Below are 24,279 nucleotides of genomic sequence, written 5' to 3' on the forward strand. Positions count from 1 at the left end.
TGCGAGACCTATTGCATTGCAAATGCTTGTTACAATATGCGGACGACATCATGGAGCTATGTCAAAGTCCGATTGGGCTGTAAAGAGCAATAAACAACCTGGGGCCAGATGAAGGAAGGCTATTACCGGTCTGTAACGGCCGAAATTAACGAATTTCGGCCGTTACCGACCGGTAATAGGCTTTTCTGATGTAGGGGCCGAAATTAAGGATTCGGTAATTTTCCAAATCGGTAATGTAAGGAATCGGTAAATTACCGATTTCTTAAATACCGATTCGGTAAATTACCGAATTACTAATGTAGGGAGCACTTAAATGAGTGCTTATCCCATGTTAGGATTCGTAATTTACCACCAACTACAAGTTGGTGGTAAATGGCGAGAAAAAAAAAAAAGCAATTTTATGCAAATTGCTTCAGTGCCATGTTGCAGACATACATGCCCTTAGGGCATGTATGTCTGCAAAATGTGCACCCATACACAATTGAGGGGTGCAACAGGGTGTCAAAGTGACACTCTGCCACCCTTCAATGTTTTCCCCATTTTTCCGAATCGGTATTTACCGATTCGGTAATCGCCATTCATTCCTGTGGGCCTCCAGGCCCATAGGAATGAATGGCAATTACCGAATCGGTAATTACCGATTCGGTAAATACCAAATTTTAACGATTCGGTAAATTTTACCGATTAATTTGCTACATAGCATTTACCGATTCGAAAATACCGAATCGGTAAAATTCTGTATTTTCGAATCGGTAAATACTATTTACCTACATCTGGCTCTTAGTACTTTACCTGGACAGGGAAATCTAGAGTTAAAGAAAAAGAAAACGAAGGTGGTACGCCTAGCTGACCCCAAGAAAAATAAGTTTAAATGGTATGTTAAGGGAGATCAAGTGGAGGAGAAAGCCTCCTATAAATATCTAGGCATAAGACTGGGGCACAGCATTTCATACAAGGACCACAAACAGGATCTAAATGCTAAAGCCCAATCATTAATTTTTGCTTTTCGACTGCTGAATAAAAAATTGAGCTGTCCGGCTTATACTCCCCTCCTAAATGTGATGACAGCACAAATCTTACCTACTCTGTCTAATGGTTTAGAAGCATGGCATGGCAAGGAGGCAGAGTTATTGAATGAGCTCCAGACCAAGATATATAAAGCTGTCTTTAATCTTCCAAAGTCAGCATCTCCCGCATAGGTACGGCTAGAATTTGGCCCTTAAAATCAGTAGTTCCGGAGCATGAATTCCTTTGCGAAGCTCTGCCATGAATTTTGATCATCAGAGCCGGGTACACTGAACAACCTATGCTGGGATGAGATAAAAGCACAAATGGTGCAAGAAGTACCTACATCTTGGGGAGCGTATTTGAGGAAATCACTGGTGGAGCTAGAGACCCAAGCATTATGGGAGAGCATGGCAGAAAAGTCAACATTTAATAAAGTCAGTAATCTGTTCGCCAAGAAGAAATCGCTCCTGGAAGACAAAAACATCTTGTCCAAACAAGTCAACCATGCATTGACAGTAATAAATTCAAGCCTACCTAGCAGCCCATTTCAGCTCCGAGATAAAAAAGAGCTTTATTCACTATCAGCTGGGAATCCATGATTCGAAGAACTTAATACCATCATGGAAACGTAATCATCAAGTTGAGAATTGTTGCCTATGTGGGTATTCGGACGAAACACTGATACATTTGCTGTGTGTGTGCCCAGCCGCAATGGAGCTAAGGAAATCCTCTTTGAAATTAATCTTAAACGAACTAAATATTCATACATGCAGACAAGCTGTGATTAGATGGATGGAGGGCTCATCAATCATTCTGTCCTGTCGAGGTGTAAAATATTTTGCCCAAATTAGGAAATTATTCCAACAAGCAGATCAAGCAGATATGAACGCTGGTTGGGGGAAAAACATTTAGTCCGAACAATACAGGTTATAAAGCACTAGGCACTTTAAAGCCATTTCAACCGCATGGTTGGTTTTAAACTGGAAGCTTTTCATCCACCAGCGCATCCCTAAATATGAGTCCACTGCGGTTTGTGATAATGATTTTTTATTATGTTAGTGGAATACAAAAAGACATTTTTTGATCTTAGTCAAACCATCTTGTATTTAAAATGTAATTTTATTATGTACCAATGATTCCTTTTTATGTGATACCACGGCTTTTATTGTGAAATTTGTTTTATGCAATTTTATAATGATTTTAAATAATCACGCAATAAACTACTACTCTTAGAATCTCTACCTCGGTGAGCAGGATCTTACCCTTCCCAACTCTCTCTTCCATGTCTTTCTGTCTCTGCAACTCATTCCTCCCCTTTTAATTTTAATGACCTTTGCATTAGTGTCCCGAGTGTGGACATATATGACTTTGATTATCACCACACAAGATTCTGCTTCAGCATTTTCAGTGGACCTTTTCCTTTCCAGTCTGCACTGTCTGTTGCAAGGTGACTATTAGTGCTAGGCTAACATTTTGTTTGCGACTACCTGCAGTACTGATAGTTTCGCTTCTAATGAACTGTGTTCCTACTGAACTTGCTGATAATATGATTTATTACGGGATTTGGTAGATTAAACCAAATATGTTAATGGAACCAAGGATTGTGTGCATTTAATTTGGTGATTTATACTTCTACTTTTATCTTACTTATTTGCAGTGGATTAGGCTCTTAGGAAGCAAGGCACCCTAATGTCCTTTTAAAGTTGCTGGTAAATCTTGAGTGGACCTTACAGTCTCTTTTGTATCCTAATGTTGCTCACTGAGAGACTACCATGGTTGCACTTGCGTGTTTCTCACAAAACTTCCTTTTTTGCTGGTCACCACCAGTTAAAACAGCTCACCAGGTCTCATCTACCTGGGTAGGCTACTCATCCGCTCTAGTCAGTTGTTAGAAATGGGGTTAATAATTTGGGAGGTTGCACTCCTACAAAATCTAAGAAACACTCTGGTTAGGTATTAACACACTTTTGAGAGAATCTCTGTTTAACCACTAGTGACTATACCACAAGCAGCAGTGATTCCCAGAGACATGGGTGCTAAGTTGATGCAGTCTCAACTGCAAAGTTAAGATCACAATACAATTCCCTAACCAATGTAGAAAAACAGAGAAAAGTTTAATAAGCAAAAATAAACCAACATCATTGAAATAGTTATAGGAGATATGGCTTTTTAAAATGTTAATGCAAAAAGCTCATAAAAAGAAGGCAAGCACTATGGAAAACCAACAGTTCATTGTGGATCGGGACCTAGGCACGATTTCAGCCTGACTACGAAGGAGCAGAGGTTGGATACACAACACGGGTTGTCCCAGTCAATATTTTGCCATCAGACGTAGTTTTCAACTGCTTGGAAAGCTTCTTCTGGTCAGTCTTGCAGCCTCATTCTCCTCATAGCAGGCTTCTGGGTGCCAGGTCTCTATTGAGCCAGGTCTACTCCTCTAGACTCCTTCTGCTTATTTGTTCCCTGATGCAGGTTAATCACCGGTCAAGCACTTGACTATTGAAGAGTAGTTCTAGTCCCTGGGTGACAGCAGGGTTCAGGAGTGCTTGAGTTCTTGTTTGAATCCTTTTCCTCGAACAGGAGTCAAAAGTCAAAATTATTCTTCCACATGGGCCGTCTTCTTTAGATGGAGTCTTCCTGCATACTGGAATGTTCTAGGGAAGTGATAGTTGAGGGGCCAGACATACATTTCTTTCAGTCACCCACCTCCTTTTGTGGTACATCCTATCTGCTTTACTGTAAAATGGCAGGGCCCATCTGCCACCAGGCAGGCCAGACTTAAGCTTCTTGGCCACTCCCCTACCTGACATGGTCAAAATTGGCCTTACTTTCTATTGTGGCTGTGGCCTGACTGTTTAGGAGGGTTGGGAGGATGAATAGGAGTCACTCTCTTTGTCATCTCCAAAAAGAGGTAGTGCTAAAGCCGCCCTTTGTTCTCCAAGATGTTCCTGTCCACTCCCTAATAGCTAATCCCAGCTAAGGGGCCAATTTCCATCTCGGTCGGAAGGGCACCAAATAGAGTTCGACATTAGCAGATTCGATTCGGAGGCTAGATTTCCATCCGAGTCATACTTAGGTCCGGACATCGGAGTACGATGCGAACGTTTGCGAAATCTCCGTCCAAATCGTTTCCGGGTCCGAACCGCTCTGTACGACTCGGTCACAAGCAAACCGTGGCGCGCAATGGAGACATTTCATGACCGAGCTAGTACGATGCTCGATTCGGACAGCCGGATCGAGTCGGAGGGTCCAGCTCGCAATAGCTCCTGGAGTTGGACTTCGGGGGTCCGCGTCTGACACCTTGTTACCCGCAGCCTTACGACTCGGACACAGGGGGAGACCCATGGGTCTCCCCAACACAGGCAAGTACGGTGCGGGTGGCACAGACGCGTACCCACTGTAGGGGGCGCACTTGTCCGTGACGTACCCATTCAGTCAATGGGAGCCCATGTACGCGTCGAACCGAGCCGACAGCATACGGCCGCATCGCACTCGGTCGGTCGTACTGCAGGAGTCCGGATCGGTCGGAAAACACCCCGGATCCGGATTGGAATCGGCCCTTAAGTGTTTAAAGGTTAACATCTGATGGCCTTTCTTTGGGCCCAGATGCAAGCTTTTGTCCAATGAGCTTGAATTGTTAACTCTCCCAACCAAGAATGTATGTTCCAGCACTGGAGGTATGAAAGGTAGCAAAAAACTGCCCCCCCCTTCTGTGACCGGAGACGTACTCTCTGGGAGGGGGCTGAGAATGATTAGAAGAAGCCACCTCCCCAGACGTCTCAAAGTCAAAGGAGGTCATGCTAAAGCTGTTCTGTGTTCTGCTAACTGCTTCTGTCCACTCCTGGGTGGCTAACCTCTGCAGAAGTTAACATCCATTATCCTGTTTTGCCCTCAGAGGCAAGCCATTGTCCTCTGAACCAAAGTTGTTAACTCTCCCCGCCAAGGATGTGTATTGCATTTTAGGGGGGTTTGATGAGAGGCAGAATTGGTTTTAAGTCAGTTCTGACTCAGTCAGCCTCAAGTACGTTTTTTCAAGGTTACTTTTCTGCTTCAGTTATCAAAAATCTTGTTTTACCATTAAGTTAGATTTAAAAAACTAAGCAGGAAGTAACTATGAAGCATTTGTTTAGCCATTTCCTAAATTGAGGAGGAAAATTAAGATTTTAATCTCACCTGGGCCTATTTAGGGAAAAGTCTACACAGACCTACAGAGTGAAAGAGCTTTTAATTTTAATTTCACTGAGAGAGCACACTAAACCAAATTGTGCCCTTTGTAATTTTCTTTTTTTATATCACAGCACCCTGCCTATGGGCTTACTAAGTACACTTTACGGGTGATTTATGAATATATAAAAATAGGCTGTTCTTATATGGCAAAGGCATTTTTGCAGCTATGTGCCACTGCATTTCATTTAAATTGCAGCACAGCCAGAGCACACCGATGCTTCTGACAGGCCTATATTTCTGTCATATATGTGAGTGATGTAAGTACACATAGTGCCCATATATGACTTTTAATTTACCATGCGGTATGTCCACTTTAGGCCCCATTTGCTATGGACTTATAGGGATGTTAAATAGACTGAATAAGCAGTTCCAATGTGCGGCACATCTTTTAGCAGGGAAGCACAGGCACTTTACAGCTGTTTAACAGTGAAAGTGCACAGAGTTCTAAAGGCAGCAATAATAGGGTCCAGAAAAAAAGGTGAAAGATCTGGTGGACCATGCTGAAGTGGTGGATTTGTTACACTTATGACTGCTTCTTCAGGAAGAGAAAGCTCTGAAAGTGCCATGTACATTGTTAAGCCCTAATTTGATCATAGACATTAAGAGGCATCAGTAATTCCCATAGTGGAACTCAAAAGATTTGGTGGAGGTTATAGAATACTGACTCACTGAAATGTCAACAATAAAACTGCAAAAAACCTTTGAGAATGTTGGATCGAAGGAGAGGTTGAATTTACCTTTCCCTGATTTTAAGGATGAAGGAGGGAAGGTCCTCAATGAACTGCAGCCTCTGATACGGACTTGTTTCTAATGATTGATGGAAAATTCCAGATGGAACAAAAGATTGCATTAGATCTGATTAGCCACAGACCCGGTATTTCTTCACTGTTCATGGAGACAAAGACTATGTTGGACTCAGACTTTCTGCAGGATCATCCCCAAACATGTTGCCTTCAATGCTACTGATTTTTGCTGAATTTGTTTTGTTTGCCATAGGACTCTGTGCCCTTTACTACTGCTAACCAGTGTTAAGGTGCTTGTGCTCTCTCCTTAAAACCTGGTAGAATTGGCATATGCCTAATTGGCAAATTTAATTTACTTGCAAGTCTCTAGAAAAGTGGCATTACCTGTGCCCAGTGCCTGTAAATTAAATGCTAGTAGTGTGCCTGTAGCACTGATTTTGCCACCCACTTAAGTAGCATTTTAAACATGTCTCAGGCCTGCCATTGCAGCCTGTTTGTGTGCAGTATTAAACTGGCGTTTCAATCTGGAAAAATAAACCTTTTGCACGGCCCAAACCTTCCTTTTTATTACATATAAGCCCCCCTCCCCATCATACGAACTGGACAGCCCAGAGAGCAAGGTGCGATGTATTAAAAAAGTAGGACATGTACTTTTACGTTTTATATGTTCTGGTAGCGAAAAACTCACATTTGTTTTTCACTGCTGCAAGGACTACCTCTCTCACAGGGTAACATTGGTGTTACCTTATTAAATGTTGTATGTGTAATTTACAAATGGGAACAGGTAACCAGTTCATATTGGATGACTTTGGAATTGTAATTTCAAATCCAAATTTATGGTAAAGTCGGATTATGAATTACAATTTTGAAAATGCCACTTTTTGAAAGTTAAACAGGAAGGGGGTCAGGCCCAAATGACAGGACCCAGGTAGAGCCAATAATCAATGTGTAACAGGGGGAAGAACCTGGGATCCAATTTATTTATTTGAAAAAAGAAGAACCACACTATACACCTTTTGTGGTTGGGGTTATTTATTTACCCTCTTTTTTTGTTTCATTATTTTTATGACTTCATAAAAGAAGCTCTCTCATTACCAGAAAACCATAAACGTTGTACCACAATCAACATTAATTACAAAAACATATATGGACTACTTTAGACAAAAATCAATAATAATTATGTGACAAACAAACTCAATGTTACACAATATGTTAAGAATTCCACAAATTGTTCGTGTGTATGTATGAAATCCTTTCTCATCCAAAGAAAAAGCTACGGTGTAAAACCCAATAGAGTAGCAATTTACGAGTGCTTTTCAACTGATTCAATGCACTCAGCCTGATTGACTGTTCGACTAATAAATATCATCAATGAATATGCCGACGCGTTTCTAGCCACGTTTTAATTCCTTTACAGGCTTTCATCAGGGCTTCTTATTAAGAACATATTGGAACCATCTTATGTATGACTCTTGTGTCGTAAAACTTTGCGACTCCAAACTTATTCAACTCCAGGTGGCGCAAAGAACTGTGCTTTCCCTTAAAAGTTGTCCTTTTTTCTCATATTGGTCTAAATCACATCTTATTAAAATCGTACGACATTCAAGATGCCGTCACATCGTGGCACATACCTTAAAAGTTGTTCTTTCTTTCTCCTATGCGTATAACTTCACTTGGCTTTGTTTTTTTTGCTTTGTTGGCTCTGTAAGGAGGAATCACTCCTGTGTTAATCTCTGCCTCTTTGGTCGTTATTTAATCTTTATGTAACTTAATTGTATCCTTTCATACCTGTATGAGCCTTGAGTGGTTTTAATAATGCACCATTCTCTGCATGTCGTCCGCTTCTATTTCGGGCGATCTACGAGTAAGGACAGCCTCATTACTACAACGCTGCCTACGTGTATGTGCAAAAACGGAATTGCGGCCATTGGCCACGGATCTCACCTATTTTGTTGTTACTTCTTCGTTGTACATTGTGCACCGGATAATTTCGCCTGCCGTTCGCCTTACAAACGCCAAACGCCACACTCGGGTTGATGTGCTCAGAACTGGCAACCCGGAAGCGTTTAAAATATTTTCCTGTTTCCCGGGGAAACTGCCTCTAGGGATGATGGGATTTGTGGTCCCTAATCCGAATATTGGAAAATTAATGCCTTTGTTCGGTGCATGAGGCACGAAATTTAATGTATTGCACACACTGAAGCACAACTACCGGATGGGATTATTTTAAAGTCCTTTTTCAAAATTTAAAACAAATTATGAAGAAAAAGTTGCAAACTAATTATGCTGAACCACAGCCTTGCCACCACCTGAGGAGTCACCCTTGCTGTACGTACCAGATACTTAATTCAGTGCTGCTGCACTATATGGCGCAGTCTCTGGTTTAACCTTTTATTTTGAAAAAATATATCTCTCCTTTCCTACACTTATTTCAAGCATGCTTAAGCTGCCTAGCTACGTACATTGTGCATGGTTGTTGTAAACCGTGCTTGTCATCGTAATTAATCATTCACCTTGGTTGTTCTATTGGTGTTTTTGCTCTTGACAGCTATTCTATAGATTTTTATACTCTTGACAGCTCAGACATTTTGTTCAGGCCTGTTAGGACACTGTTAAATTTCATTATCAAGTATGCTTCTTTGGCCAGTAATATGGAATCAATATCTGTGGTAATTTTAGATACATTCACAGATAGCAAAACCGTCCATTTAAAGTCACGTTCTTGAATGTCGTACAATTTTAATAAGATGTGATTTAGACCAATAGGAGAAAGAAAGAACAACTTTTAAGGGAAACCACAGTTCTTGGCGCCACCTGGAGTTGAATAAGTTTGGAGTCGCAAAGTTTTACGACACAACAGTCATACATAAGATGGGTCCAATGTGTTCTTAATAAGAAGCCCTGATGAAAGCCGGTAAAGGAATTAAAATGTGGCTAGAAACGCGTCGGCATATTCATTGATGATATTTATTAGTCAATCAGGCTGAGTGCATTGAATCAGTTGAAAAGCACTCGTAAATTGCTACTCTATTGGGTTTTATACAGTAGCTTTTTCTTTGGATGAGAAAGGATTTCATACATACACACGAACAATTTGTGGAATTCTTAACATATTGTGTAACATGGAGTTTGTTTGTCACATAATTATTATTGATTTTTTTCTAATGTAGTCCATATATGTTTTTGTAATTAATGTTGATTGTGGCACAACTTTTCTGGTTTTCTGGTAATGAGAGAGCTTCTTTTATGAAGTCATAAAAATAATGAAACAAAAAAAGAGGGTAAATAAATAACCCCAACCACAAAAGGTATATAGTGTTGTTCTTCTTTTTTCAAATAAATAAATTGGATCCTAGGTTCTTCCCCCATTACACTTTTTGAAAGTTGACATTTTCTTGCCTTAGCCATTTGGTGCCTGTCTCTGGGTCCCATGACTTGGTGTGGGTGACAGTTGGGCTTTGTGTATTCCTCTTAGAAAGCCACATACAATGGGGAGCTTGGATGTGACTGGATGGACCATCACTGGCAGGATGGGAGGGAGGAGCTGGTCCCAACCCCACTTCTACTTGAATAGGCTGTGCCCTGTCTTTACACAAAGGGCAACATACTCCCTTTAGTTAGTCTGCAGCCATGGTCGGGAAGGCAGGGCACCTGTGCACTTCAAAGGCATGACTCTAGAAACTTCTCCCCACTTCAAATGTACAACAGTGTATAAATACTGGACCTTAGACACCAACTCTTCAGAACACTTCTTGACTTGTGGACCCTCTGCCAAGAAGAAGGACTGCTGTGCTGCTGAAAGGGTTGTCATTCTGCTGGACTGCTGCTCCCAGGCAACTTCTGCCCTGCTGACCTGTGCCCTCCTGCCTGGTTGAAAACGGAACTGGACATGTAACTTTACCCTTGAACTCAGGACCACTAGAGTCACTCTAATGGCTGCCTCCTGGTCTGAGTCTCAGGAACATAAAAAGCTCCCCAACATCCTGCACCAGTCCCTGGACCCGGCTGCAGTGAATTCCTGACCACCGAATGGTGCCCACATGTCCTGGACCCTTAATGTGGTTCAGAGAGCTGAAGTCAAGCTTTTGAGCTATTTGCAATCACACGAGACCTCGACGCTCGCACCATGATCCAGCATGAAGCTCCTACAGTCTTACTCTTCGAGCTCCAGCATCGATCGGGAACTGTCAATACGCAGCTCCAGGAACGCCTGCGATGCCGGTCAGCTCTTCATGCTACACCAACAGCCTGCTGTGATGCTTTCTCTGCTCCTCGCAGCCCTCTTCAATGCGACTGAGACTCTTGTCACAGATTAGAGAAGGTAAACTTCAGAGAGCCTAACTTGGTGACTGTATCTGACCTGCACTCCATCGCAGTCAGCCTGAAAGTGTGAATTTGACCCCGTCAAGCAGAACCAGATATCTCGAGATGGCAATATGTGCTTTTTGAATTTTTACTAAAATCTTTATAAATTCATAACTCCAGTTCTACTGATTGGATATTTGTCTATTCGGTCTTGTTTTATTTATTATATATTGTTCTTACTTGGTGTGGAATCCTTTTTGTGTGGTGTTTTCACTGCACTACTGTTTGAAGTGTTGCATAAATACTTTACACGTTGCCTCTAAATTAAGCCTGACTGTTCGGTGTCAAGCTACCAGAGAGTTAAGCACAGATTAATTTGGGGTTTGCTTGTGCCTTACTCTGGCAAGGATTGTAGTTTCTGCTTGACCAGGCTCCCGCTCCATTCAACCAGTAACCCAATGTTTTTCAGACTGCTTCTAAATTTCAACTGAGGGCTTGACTATCTCACTGTTAATTGGTACCTATGTGCACAACTTTACCATAAACCTGAATGGTATGAAGGAGGGAAGCATGGATTCACAGAAGATGAGATTATGTCATTAGAAAAATGATGTTACCCAATAAAAATCACACATACAAAACAAAACTTTATTAAACAGGCAAAATTCCAGATGACCGTCTGCATCCAAAGTTCGAGGGAATAAGAAATCAATGACAACAAAAATTCAGTGATTACAGCAGAAAAACACGTCTCATGAATACTTTACTGAGAAGCATACCTTGCCATGCAACACATAATACAGCACTACCATACGACGAGACCGGATTCCAACTCACCTACAACAATGATCAAACTATAGAGGATAAAACACAGGATTTGGGCCCATGCACCAAAACACTGATCATTTCAACAGAGTCAAAAGTGGTGCCTGCACAGCAGCGATCCACAGTGACACAAGCGGCACTTTCAAGAAACACCTATTCCCATTAATACCCTAGCCCTGGATCATGGAGTTGTGCATATGCCAAAGAGTGTAACTAAAAATGACAACAACTGCGTGTCTCATCCCACACTTAAAACTGCAGTTAAGGTCAAGATTAGATGTATTGAGAGCATACATTGACCCATACACACTTAATAACTTAATTGACTATGTATGAGAACAGATCACCAGGCTACAACTGTGACAGAGAAGACCAAACACAAGGTTCCATGGTTTTCATAAATCATAAACCAATATCAGCAGCTTGCACAGAAGACTGAAATGGGAGGAGTCTGCCAATCATGGGTGGGAGAGAACCTAGTACTCATGCTAAATTTCCAGGCGAATGTACAGCAATACCTGGACAACCTTTTATATGGATTGTGACGCAGAATGTTCAAGTCGCAACTGTTCTGTTGACCCCTGACTGACAAAAAGTTGATTGCGTGCACCCCACCAATTCTGCACACGGGAAACAGCTGCGAAAGGCACTGTTGGTGGAACTAGCTGTTAGCCCAAAGGAACACAGAAGGTTGTTACCAAAAACACACATACCAGTAGTGATCTTAAAAAAGCTCAATGCAGCAGACTAGAACTCCACAGGATGAGTATGGGTCAAAATTCATGCAGCAAGGAAATGGCCACATGGGAATCCAATCCACCAATCAGAGTATGCAATACCTCAGTGCCATTAATATGTATACAAGACAGATTTATACATCATTGTGGTAGTACTCCTTTGAAGCAAGCTTTTTGTCATCGCCTGTCCATTGCAAGCCAAGCAGCTTTCTCTCTGTTTGGCGTGGCCATTGATCCGCTTGGCATAACTTATTTACATACACTTTTCAGGTACTGGTGTCCAGGGCTTTTTGGCCTGAGCCTTATCGTGCTGTGATTGAAATATTACAAGTGTTTCCATTTTAATACCAAAATTAAACTCAACTTTCAAATTGTGTTTTTTGTGGGTGTTTTTTTTCTAGGTGAGTGGGTCTGGTAAATGTGCCTTTATCAATCAATCAATCAATCATACAATTTGTATAGCGCACTACTCACCCGGGTGGGTCTCAAGGCGCTTGGGGAAGGGGTGTGCTACTGCTCGAACAGCCAGGTCTTGAGTTGTCTCCTGAAGGCGAGATGGTCCTGGGTCAGCCAAAGGTGGATGGGGAGGGAGTTCCATGTCTTGGCAGCCAGGTAAGAGAAGGATCTTCCTCCGGCGGTGGCTCTTCGAATGCGTGGTACGGCTGCGAGGGCGAGGCTGGTGGACCGTAGTTGGCGGGAGGGCGTGTAGACGGTCATGCGGTCGTTGAGGTACTTGGGGCCCAGGTCGTGGAGAGACGTGTGCGTGGGTGAGGAGCCGGAACGTGATCCTCTTGTCAACAGGGAGCCAGTGCAGGTTCCTCAGGTGGCTGGAGATGTGGCTGCGTCGGAGGACATCCAAGATGAGTCGGGCGGAGGCGTTCTGGATGCGCTGGAGTCTTTTCTGTAGCTTGGCTGTGGTTCCGGCGTAGAGGGCGTTTCCGTAGTCCAGTCGGCTGGTGACGAGTGCCTGGGTGACTGTCTTCCTGGTCTCGGTCGGGATCCAGCGGAAGATCTTGCGAAGCATACGCAGGGTGTTGAAGCACGATGAGGAGACGGCGTTGACTTGTCTGGTCATCGAGAGGGAGGAGTCCAGGATGAAGCCCAGGTTGTGTGCGTGGTCGGTTGGCTTGGGTGCGGTGCCCAGGGCTGGGGGCCACCAGGAGTCGTCCCAGGCGGAGGGCAAAGATCCCAGGATGAGGACTTCCGTTTTGTCCGAGTTCAGTTTCAGGCGGCTGTCCTTCATCCACTCGGCTACGTCTTTCATCCCTTCGTGTAGGCAGGTTCTGGCGGTGTCGGGGTCTCTGGTGAGGGAGAGGATCAGCTGGGTGTCGTCGGCGTAGGAGATGATGTTGAGGTTGTGCTGGCGTGCGATGGCTGCAAGAGGTCTCATGTAGACGTTGAACAGGGTGGGGCTGAGTGAAGATCCTTGCGGGACGCCGCAGATTACTTCGGTGGCCCTGGATCGAAACGGGGGGGGAGGCGGACTCTCTGTGTTCTTCCGGCGAGGAACGAGATGATCCATTCCAGTGCCTTCTCTTGGATACCGATATTGCTGAGGCGCTGGACTAGGGTGCGGTGGCAGACAGTGTCGAAAGCAGCGGAGAGGTCCAGGAGGATGAGGGCCACTGTTTCCCCCTTGTCGAGCAGGGTCCGGATGTCGTCGGTGGCTGCGATGAGGGCGGTCTCGGTGCTGTGGTTGGCTCTGAAGCCGGACTGCGAGGGGTCGAGGGATCCGTTCGTCTCGAGGAAGGCGGCCAGCTGTCTGTTGACGATCTTCTCGATGACTTTAGCAGGGAAGGGGAGGAGCGAGATGGGGCGGAAGTTTTTGAGGTCGGTGGGGTCCGCTGTTGGTTTCTTCAGGAGGGCGCTGAGCTCGGCGTGCTTCCAGCTTTCCGGGAAGGTGGCGGTGTTGAGGGAGGTGTTGATGATGTTCCAGAGTTGGGGTGCGATGATGGAGTCGGCCTTGTTGAAGACGTGGTGTAGGCAGGGGTCGGTCGGTGATCCGGAGTGAATGGTGTTCATCATGCGGGCTGTGTCTTCGGTGGTCACCGTGGTCCAGGTGCGGAGGGTGGCGCTGGGGTGCGTTGGTTCTGTGGTTGGGTGCGTGGATGGTGCGCCGAAGCTGTTGTGGATGTCGGTGATCTTGCGGTGGAAGAACGAGGCGAGGGAGTCGCAGAGGTCTTGTGACGGAGTGATGTCGTTGTTGCCGGTGCTGGGGTTGTAGAACTCCTTGACGATGCTGAAGAGTTCCTTGCTGTCGTGGGTGTTGTTGTCCAGTCGTTCCTTCAGGGATTTCTTCTTGGTGGTGCGGATAAGCTGGTGGTGTTAGCGGGTGGCGTGTTTGAGGGCGGTCATGTTGTCGGTGGTCCGGTCGAAGCGCCAGGCTTTCTCGAGGGTGCGGCAGGTCTTCTTGGAGTCCTTGAGTTCGTCGGTGAACCACGATGCCTTCTTGCTTCTGGGTCTGCTGGGAGGGTTCTTCAGTGGTGCGAGGTCGTCAGCGCAGGCGGTCAGCCACTGAGTGAAGTTCCGGGCTGCTTCGTTGGGGTCCGTTGTGCTGGCGGGTGGGTTCTGGCAGAGAGAGGTGGTGAGCTGCTCGCAGGTGATCTTACTCCAGCTTCTGTGGGGAATCTGAAGCGGGTGGTGGTGGGTCGTGGTTCTTCTGAAGCTGAAGTGGATGCAGCTGTGGTCGGTCCAGTGGAGTCCGGTGGAGTGGCTGAAGGTAATGTGCTTGCTGGATGAAAAGACGGGATTGAGCGTGTGGCCGGCGTAGTGGGTGGGGGTGTTGACCAGTTGCTTGAGTCCGAGGTTGGCGAGGTTGTCCAGCAGGGCGGCGGTGTTGCGGTCCTTGTTGTTCTCCAGGTGAAAGTTGAGGTCTCCAAGGAGGATGTAGTCAGCGGAGGGGAGGGCGAGCGGGCTGATGAAGTCTGTGATGTCTTTGCTGAATTGTGTGCGTGGTCCCGGGGGTCTGTAGATGAGGGTGCCTCTGAGGGTCGTCTTCGGGTCGGTGTGAATCTGGAAGTGGAGATGTTCGGCTGCGGCGAAGGTGTCGTTGGAGTCGGTCGTGATGCGGATGGTGTTTCTGTGGACGATGGCGATGCCTCCTCCGATCTGGTTGACGCGGTCCCGTCTGATGATCTTGTACCCATCCGGGATGGCGATTGGGATGTCGGGTGCTGAGGAGGCGTTCATCCAGGTTTCCGTGAGGAAGGCGACGTCCGGTGATGTAGCGTCGAGGAGGTTCCAGAGTTCCACGGTGTGTCTGTGGACGGAGCGGGTGTTGAGCAGGATGCACTTGAGGTGGTTGCTGCTGGTGCTTGGCTTGGCGGGTGCGGGGCAGGTTCGGAGGCAGGTGAACTTGCAGGTGCAGCAGGTGAAGGGTCCGTGGGTGCGTCTTGGGGTGGCTCGGCAGCAGGCGTGGTTCCGGCCGGCATTGAGTGCGTTGAGAGTTGCGGCGTCGTAGGTCCGTCGTGTGGGCTGGCGTCGTCGGGGGCCAGGGGTCCTGGCACTGGGCGCGGTCTGGGCGCGGTCCAGGCGCGAACGGGCGCAGACGGGCTTGCCTTTGGCGCGTCTTCGGCGCATAATCGGCTCGCCCGCTGCGCGAGCGGGGAGGCATCATAAGAAGGGAGCCGGGAGGGAGGGTCCTCTGGGAGGCGGGAGCGGGATGTCCAATCAGCTGGCGGGGGCGGGGCCGCAGGGAAGGCAGCGGCGGGAAAGCGGGGACGCGAGTGCGGACGGCTCAACGGCGGCTGGGTCGCCTGCAGCGGAGGAAATGCAGGAGGCAGCGCCTGGAGATGTCTACGGCAGGCTAGATCACAGGAGGCGGGAACGAGCAGCGGAAGGAGCGAGGGGGCGGCCTGGCCTGGGGAGGCACAATTCTGTTTCTGCCATGTTTACAGTCTGTATGGCGTTAGGGTGTGTGATTCAGATTGTATTTATTTATTTTTGTATTTTACGAAGTTTTATATAGCGCAAACTTGACCCAAAGTTATCCGCTATCAGAGCGCTTTACACGAGCACCGGATGCGTTACATGAGGACACATTCATTTTTGCTAGGCACGGGGAGATTAAGTGATTTGCCCAGAATCACAGGATGTTGCGCGTCTTTGCAGAGACTCAAACCCAGTTCCCCAGATTAAAGGTCGACCGCCCTTGCCGTTAGGCCAACTCCTCTTTTCTCAAATGCAAGGTCTGCATGGATGAGTTTGTGTGACCATGTAAATAGGCTGTTAACTGCATCACTTACAGTAAGAAATTGAGAGATTACTTGGTGGTGGGGGGGGTAAGTGCCCGTCTCAAGTATTAATCACAATCCTTGTCAGGGTAAACTAATAAAGTCACAGAAAAGCTGAGCTCAACCCCCTAGTAGCTATGCACAGAGCAGATAGGCTTAACTTACAGGTGATGTATAAAACATGTATGCAGTACTAAAACAGTAATAAAGTGGAAATGGAAAACAATAGAAAAACCATAACGAACTAAAACAAATAAAGTAAAATTTAATAAACAAAATGAAGCCAGCCTGACAAAAATCCAATAAGGGGAACCCGAGATATGACTTTTAAAAGTGTTAGGTAGAAATAGGGGGTCCAAAGAAGCCTAATGTGCCAATGATAGTCAAAGGTCGCTATAGGACAGGACATAGGTGCAATGTGATTCTGAGTGTGATGGGGCACAGGTCAGATACACTAACCAGGTTCCCTATGGTCAAAGATTATACCTTCTGATTTTAGTCCTTCAAGTCCCAATCAATCACAGGTAAACATTTCCAAAGCCCCTAAAGACCTAAGTGGAGGCACTTAAACAGACTTTGGGGAGTCAACTTTTATCAGGACAAGTAGTTTATAGAGCCTACTGGCCCTGTCTGAGGAGAGAGGGGCCGGCAAAGAACAGGGTTATGTTCATTCAGAAAGTGAAGGAGCAATAAAGATGCCTCTAAATCTTGTTTTTATCTTGTCACATTTGCTGTGCCTTTCAAGACAGAAGTCAAACATCAGTGCTTGGGTGGAGACAGTTAAATTAAAGGCTGTAGGATGTCCGTTTTTTATAGCACATCTAAAGAGCTTGTAAACGAACTGTACAGATATTTCAAAATATAATTCAGTAGTTGGGAAAGCACTTTTTTGTAATTCTGAAGTGTGATGACAACAAAGATTTTAATAGGATCTAAATAAGTCAGAATACTTTATTTGGTGATGCGCAAATTATAAATATTTGCTGAAACACTATTTCAAAACATTATTGTTTGTACGCTATACAGTTTTATCAGTAAACCTGCATGTCTGTGGAAAAAATGTGTTGCCATTTCAATGGAAATGTGATGTCTGTAAATGACAGTACACTACCACATCATGATTTAGTAATTTATTTATTAAATGTACGTTTTTAAACATGAACTGAGAAACAATCCAACCTCTCCCCTGATAACAATGGTATTAGTGAACTAAGAGGCACGTCAGGTCATGTCTATCCCATATGTGGGCTAGATTTTTAATATACATGAAGGAAAAGTTTAATATATTAAATCAAACAAGATTGTTTTAAACAATATGCATGCCTAACACATATTTGAAGGTGCTCTCATATGTGATAGTGAACAAAAAGGCAACTCAGTCAAATAAAATATTTACCAAGGATCACACAATATGAGACCAGTGTATGGTTCAAGCACATTACAGTCAGGCCAAGTAGATTATTCAAGTCACTATACCTGCAGGTCTGGTAACATTTGTATTATTTTTCAAGGCCTGTTAGAGACTCACAGGGTGGCAAGCAGAGGCCACAGCAGGGTCTATTCCAGGCCCAGTTGCCACTGGTCTGCTGAGCAGTTGCAGGAAAAGCTTGTGTTCCTGTAGATTTAACAGGAAATCCGCTTTAAGACCCTTGGAGTCCATTTCTTTTTCCTGGGTATAAGAAGAGCAGGTCTAGTCTTCTAGGCTCTGCTCAGGGCTCATACAGAAGGTTCAATCCTCTTCTGATCTTCCTCAGGCGCAGAAGTGTTCTGACATTGGTGCCCGGAGACACCACATTTATGCCTGGCACAAGCTAATAGGTGAGCATGACCCCTGCGGACACTCTAACCAATGGGGGTAGGTTCCCAGTTCTGCTGCAGCTCTCCCTCCCACAGAGATTGATGCCTGGCTTGCTAGAAGGACAAAAGAGGAGGCAGGCCCAGATGTGAGCTGCATCTGCTTGTGTCTGGTGAGTGTCCTTTGAAGTACACTAAAGGTCTGGGCACAACCCCCGGGGCGTCCAGTCACGGGGAGGACAACACTTCCCCCACCCAAGGTCTGTTGTCACTATGATAGGAGCAATTTACATCTCACAACTGGGGAGCCCATCAAGCTGACGTTGACAGGTGAATACTTGGAGAAAGGCCTCCAGAGGTTTCAGACAGGTAAAGGGTACGTTTTCTAAAGTTCCCTCTTTGACTTTACATTGAATTTTGTTTAACTTTTAAAAAGAAATATAACTCCAGGTGATACCAATCCGAAATTAGCATTATAAACTGTTATAATTTAATCTATTGTTTCCCTACAGAAGCAACCAGCCTTGCTACAGTGAAAATAGGTTTTATGCTGTTTCACTCCAAGGACATGTGGAACATGAAACTTTTACATACCCTACTTTTAAATAACATCCACCCTGCTTTATGAGCAAAAAGGCCTATTTTAGGGGTGACAATTTTTAAAAGGAATGTTTAGTCCTGTAATGCGGCCTGTGTGGAAAACATTCAAAGTGCGCATGACGGTTTGGCCGACATGAGTCACCCAGCCAAAATGTCATGTGCACTTGAGAGTGTGAACCACTCCTCCTCCAGCTCCTGAGAGCCCCGCCCCTATATTGCTGAGCAACAACGGAAAAAAAATGATAACAATGATCTATCATTTTATTTGTTCCTTTTTGACTTGCTCGGTGGGACGACGCTCCTCCGCCTTAGCGAAGGATCCGCCCCTGTTCCGAGGACAGCAGCTCAGGCCATTAGGCCACATCTCCTCAAGAATAGAGACGTTTGAGATGAAAAACCTGTGCTTTGTCTGTGTGTAGCTTTTATCACTTTGGACTTAGACTCACTTGTATTCTACTCAAGTTACTTATCCTCCCTTGGTCTCGCAGCCTGGAGTGAAAGGGTGGGAAAGCGCAACGTAGGGAGAGGTGTGGCGCCGCGGCCAGGGCGACGGACGCTGAAATCTGGGGATCAGGGTTCGATCCCCGGGTCCGGCGGCAGGTTAGCCCAGCACCATGCGACTCTGGGCAATAGCTTGCTTAATCTTCCCGACGGCCCCCAGCGCCTAGAGACCCTAACGGGTGATTGTGCGCTATACAAATGTGGATTATTATTATTATTATTAACGTGATCATGAATTACCCTCTTGGTACCTAGGAATGAATTACTATTACGTTTTGTTATTTTTAAGTGATCAATCATGGTAATACAAATACGTTCACAGGAAAGAGAAGAGGTGGAGACGTGGCCTAGCAGCAAGAGCTGCTGACCATAGAACTAGGGAACCAGGTTAAAATAACCATCCTTGGCTCAACCTGCTGTGGTTCTGGGCAAATCATTTAATCTTCCTGAGCCTAAACAAATGTGCAACGTATTCTGCTCCTCGCGTAGAGAGCTCTTATGCCAGGTTCACACTATATAAAAGTGCACAAAAAAAAACCATTGTTAACCTACATCTAATATCCCTTAGATTCACAATTATTCTTACTCTAGTACTTTAAGAAATGACAAGTTTCTCGACCTGAATCACCATTCGGCTCTGGCCCCAAAAACATACACAGCATTATTTTATATATATATATATATATGTATAAATACACACACATCCATTCATACACACATTTGCAACAGACTGCAGAGGGAAAGTTAGATTTGCCCCAGATGACATAGTGCGTCAGAGCCAAAGAGAGATGTGTGCTACGAACATGATGTGTATAATTATGATAACTGGAACAGGAAGTGTGTGGTTGCAGCCAAAGCAGGCTCTGGGCTTAAAACCTCCACACATTAAAATGCCTACTTTAATACAAGCAAGCTACGGTAGTTGTTAAAGAAGTTGAAACAAATGATCAGTAAATAAATATTTAGCTTATTTTCATACCTCTACAGCACAGTAGGTCTTGTCTGTGATTTATAAAAAAAAAATTACATTCAGGATTCTTTTACGGGTTTTTTTTGTGCAAGGCTTTCCCACCTCTAAAATTCTTTAAATAAACACCAGACCACACTCCCAGTGAGCCTTCAACTTTCTTGGCAGACTGTAAACAACCATTACATCTACAATTTGTTGCCTGAGTTTATTGTTCCATGTGTGTAGCACTATACCCAGGGCCACTGGAATTATACGACAAGATAGGGACAAATTATGCCGCAGGGTTGAGTAAATTATGCGGCAAGAAAAGTCAAATTATGCAGCAAATTTCGTAATAGTGTTACTCCATTGTTTCGTCATTTTTAGCTCGAGCCTGGGCAGTGCATGCGCTGCTCTGCCGCATGCTGTATTGGAGTATGGAATATAATCCCTGCCCACTCTCTGCCCATATTTATTATTGGCTTGTGTCACTGCCCTTCGTAAATGCTGGTCTCCGATTCGTTAATAGGCTTGTTAGTCCCTCTTTAGTACTGCCTGGTCTTCATCTGTAACCTTCAAAAACACAAAGGGGAAGAGTAGAGGTAGGAAGTCTAGGGACCTGTCCTCCACGGTTCAATACAAATGATCAAAAGAGGTAACCTCTATAGGAAGGGATAGAGATTGTATTGCCTTGCAGAGAAACAACTGAAAGAAAATCTTTTTTTTTTCATAAAACCATCACCCACCCGGGTTTTTCCTTTGGTGGCATGCATCAACTTAGGGTCCATCCCTGCCCTCTACGAACAGGGGCGTGCTATGACCTACAAATAAGCGGGAGCACTAACTTGTAGAATACAGAGGTATGCTTATACACCTAAACGCTTATGGTAAATTAAAAGGGAGTGATTTTTTTTATGCAAAAGTAGAAAGTGAAGTTAAAAATACCAGTTTAGTGGGTTCAAAAAAATGATTATATTTCTTACCCCCCAAAAGGCATGCTAAAGTCTGGGGACGTGTGGAAAGACTCTAGGAATAACAGTGGACCTGTTTGCACTTCCCTCCGACAGGTCCACTGTGAGGGAGTAGCCTTGACAGAGGTTTGACTACAGGCGTCCCTCCTTTAAACTCCTCGATGGACTCTTGAGGCCCAATGATGGTCGCATTTTAAGTCTTTTTGATTTAACACTGACCAATTAGGTGCTGTATGTTTATTTTGTATTTTTATTAATACTGGGTTTAAAATAACACTTGGAGTAGGAACATAATTTTCTCCTTTCTAGGTCCTGATGAAATGCCTTGGGGTTAGGCATGAAACTAGTTGACCACCAGGGGAAACATTAGGTAATGATGCCTAGAGTCTTCCCACGCGTCCCAAGATTTAAGCATAGCTTTTTTGGGGTAAGAAATAAAATTGATTTTTGGACCCACTAAACAGGTATTTTTATCTTCACTTTCTACTTTTGCATAAAAATACACTTCTTTCTGATTCACCATAAGCGGTTAGGTGTATAAGGACACCCCTGTATTTTACAAGTTAGTGCTCCCGCGTATTCGTAGGTCGTAGCAGGCCCCTGTCCGTAGAGGGCAGGGATGGACCCTATGATGAAGCATGCCACCAAAGGGAAAACCCGGGTCGGTGAGGGTTTTATGAAAAAGAAAAGACTTGCTTTTCAGTTGTTTCTCTGCAAGGCAATATAATCTCTATCCCTTCCTCCTCCTCCGTCCTATAGAGGGTACCTCTTTTGATTATTTTCATTTGTAACCTCCCATGAGGACTGGCCCTTTTACTTTGGTTGTTACACGGTACATATTTTTAGTCTGTAAGCACTATTTTCTTTAATGAGTTTCTCCTAATGCAGGCACAACATGCTTTCCTGCAACATTCAGAGCACTATGCACGCTTTCACTTTCCCAACAGCCCGAGACAGCTGCAGCCGCTTCTTTGAATAGGTCTTGCATTTACAAGAGTTTGTCTGTTGGCAGTGTAAATGACAATGCCTTTTATTTATGTGTTAATTAGCAAAACCGATAAAATAAAAGGCATTGTCAATTACAATGCCAATAGCTTCAACTCTCACAAATGCGAGACCTATTGCACTGCAAATGCTTGTTAAACTTGGTAACACTGTATTGGCATTGGCTGTGCCTCAGTGATACCAGTTGAACACCGAAATCGAGCAATAAGCAACAGAAAGGTGACCAGTCCAGCTTTGCAAAGGGCCTTCCACTGCACAGCAACACGTGTTGCTGCATTTTTTGTAACTTTTGGCCAGTTGGAGCTAGAATGTGTTTTTTTACATTAAAATCTTTGCATTATGCAGCAGTTAGTGGTTTATGTGACAAATCAAAAATCATGCAAAAATCGCCATGGCCACACAATCGCATAATTCCAGTGGCCCTAACTATACCTCTCGCGCCTGCCCAAAGCGCTTCCATTAGAATCGAATTTGTGGTGCACAAATGGAGTCCTAACTTTCATGCATTAGATACAACAGTGTTATTGTGTCAATAAAATGTTCATTTGCATCTCTGATTTTCTGTTTGTTTCTTCTGTTTCCCTGACTAGCATCATCGCTTGCAAGATGTCGTCAAGGCCTGCACCAGACGGAGTTTCAGAAGGCTGATCTGACCTTCTGACCCGGTTACATGACTTGCATCTTGAATGTCCCGACAACCAGTCGCTGCCGATATTATTGTGAAAGAATCGTTTCAATTAAACGTTGCTGCGTCTGGCAACACAGTGATGTTCAGAAAGTAGTCAAGCTGGCTAGCCACGTTAGGTGCACGTGACGAATGGGCGATGGTTTATCTTGTGTAACATTTCAATGAAACGTTTTCAAATGTCCATATTTTGTTTTCACTGAATACCACTGCTGTGGTCTCTGGTGTGGACGTGTTTCGACACAGTGAAACGGACCCATGTTTATTAGGTGTCGTGAAGGTAGCGAAAAGCAGTTTAGCTCTGCACCCGCGGACTTCTAATATGACGAGTAACTGATTCTACTTTTTCCCTCGTATATCGTAGCAGAGACCTTTATTTAATAAGGGCCACTGTATGTTTGTTCTGTAGGCCCAACCTCCAAGTGCCCAGCACGTGCGGCGGAGCCTTTTAATTTAACTAACAAAATACGTCATGGGTTCGTCATGAGCACAGCTCCACCGTGACTCATGACGAGCTGGTCTCGTCATGAGCACCGAAGGTGTCAATAAAACCAGTTACACGCTATAAGCAAAGCAGCAAATTAACTGCATACAAAACTATGAGGTAGAATTGCCGCTTGCACGAAAACGCTATAACATTGTTTTGTTGCGTCGTGCTTGCGACACGACTCCAGCAATGCGTGACTTTTCGCCAAGAGATGTGTCAGTATTTCTGACGCATCTGTCAGTCCTTGCACCATAGTGCGCCGTATTGTAAATATGGCGCAACTATGGTGGCCCAAGGGTTTTTCACACAGGTGCAGGGAAACTGACGCATCTATACAGATGCCTCAGTTTCTTGTAAATCTGCCCCTCAATCTTTTTGGCATTAACACGAGTCGACTTACTAAACAGTCTCGTCCCTCAAGTACCATCATGACCGGAAATGAGGTGTAGCAAGGAATGTCAGTTGCTACATCAGAGTTACACTTTAGTAACCCGCGCACTTCATAGAAGATGGTTAGAAGCAATTAACACGGAGGGCAGACCCAGTGTACGAGACGAGCCCTGAAAACATTTGCTACGTAAATCATACACGAAATATCATGTAAACTATTATAAAGTCTCTTCAAAATTGAAAAATGTTTATTTCTTTATCATGTGGAAGCTTTGACATTAATAGGACACATTATAGGCTTTAAAGCACTGCACTGAGAAGTACTTTTTAAAAGTGATAGTTTTGTACAACTAGTAATCCGAAGTCACATAAGTTAATGTTCTTTCATACATAGTAATGAAGAAAAAGGTTTTGGTAAAATAAAATATTTGTCTAAGATCACACAATTTAAGCAGGGAAGCCACATTTTAGCCATGTTTTCTGGTTTCAGTTTGTACAATTCAGCCAGGAAATGGGTATCTGTTTTTTCTTATGTTAAGGATTTGTTTTGAACTCTTAGCTCATTTTCTGAAGATTTTAAATGCAGTGCGAACTCGACCTGAATGCTGAGCACTTTACATGATCACCAGTTACATTACACAAGGTCACATGCATTGTTTATAGGCACAGAGAGATTAAGTGATTTGTCCAGAATCACAGAGTGTTGAGCCGATGCGGAGACTCGAACCTGGTTCCCCAGTCCCACATTCATGAGCTCTGACCCGAACCCCATATCCTGGGTAGAGCGAGATTGGCAGGCAGGAACCACCTGAGAGCACAG

The 24,279-nt window shown here is 44.5% G+C and overlaps 1 protein-coding gene across 1 annotated transcript in view; it reads left to right on the forward strand.

Annotated features, from left to right (window-relative positions):
• The window catches only part of LOC144819900 (solute carrier family 46 member 2-like), a 149,429-nt gene extending 126,199 nt beyond the window's left edge, over positions 1 to 23,230 (forward strand). Inside the window, exon 4 of the mRNA XM_078677608.1 lies at positions 22,488 to 23,230. Coding sequence (XP_078533734.1) covers positions 22,488 to 22,545 — 58 coding nt within the window. The 3' untranslated portion in view covers positions 22,546 to 23,230. The remainder of the gene's footprint in view (positions 1 to 22,487) is intronic.
• The last annotated feature ends 1,049 nt before the right edge of the window (positions 23,231 to 24,279 follow it).

Source organism: Lissotriton helveticus, chromosome 2_1 (assembly GCF_964261635.1).
Source record: "Lissotriton helveticus chromosome 2_1, aLisHel1.1, whole genome shotgun sequence".
Taxonomy (NCBI): domain Eukaryota; kingdom Metazoa; phylum Chordata; class Amphibia; order Caudata; family Salamandridae; genus Lissotriton; species Lissotriton helveticus.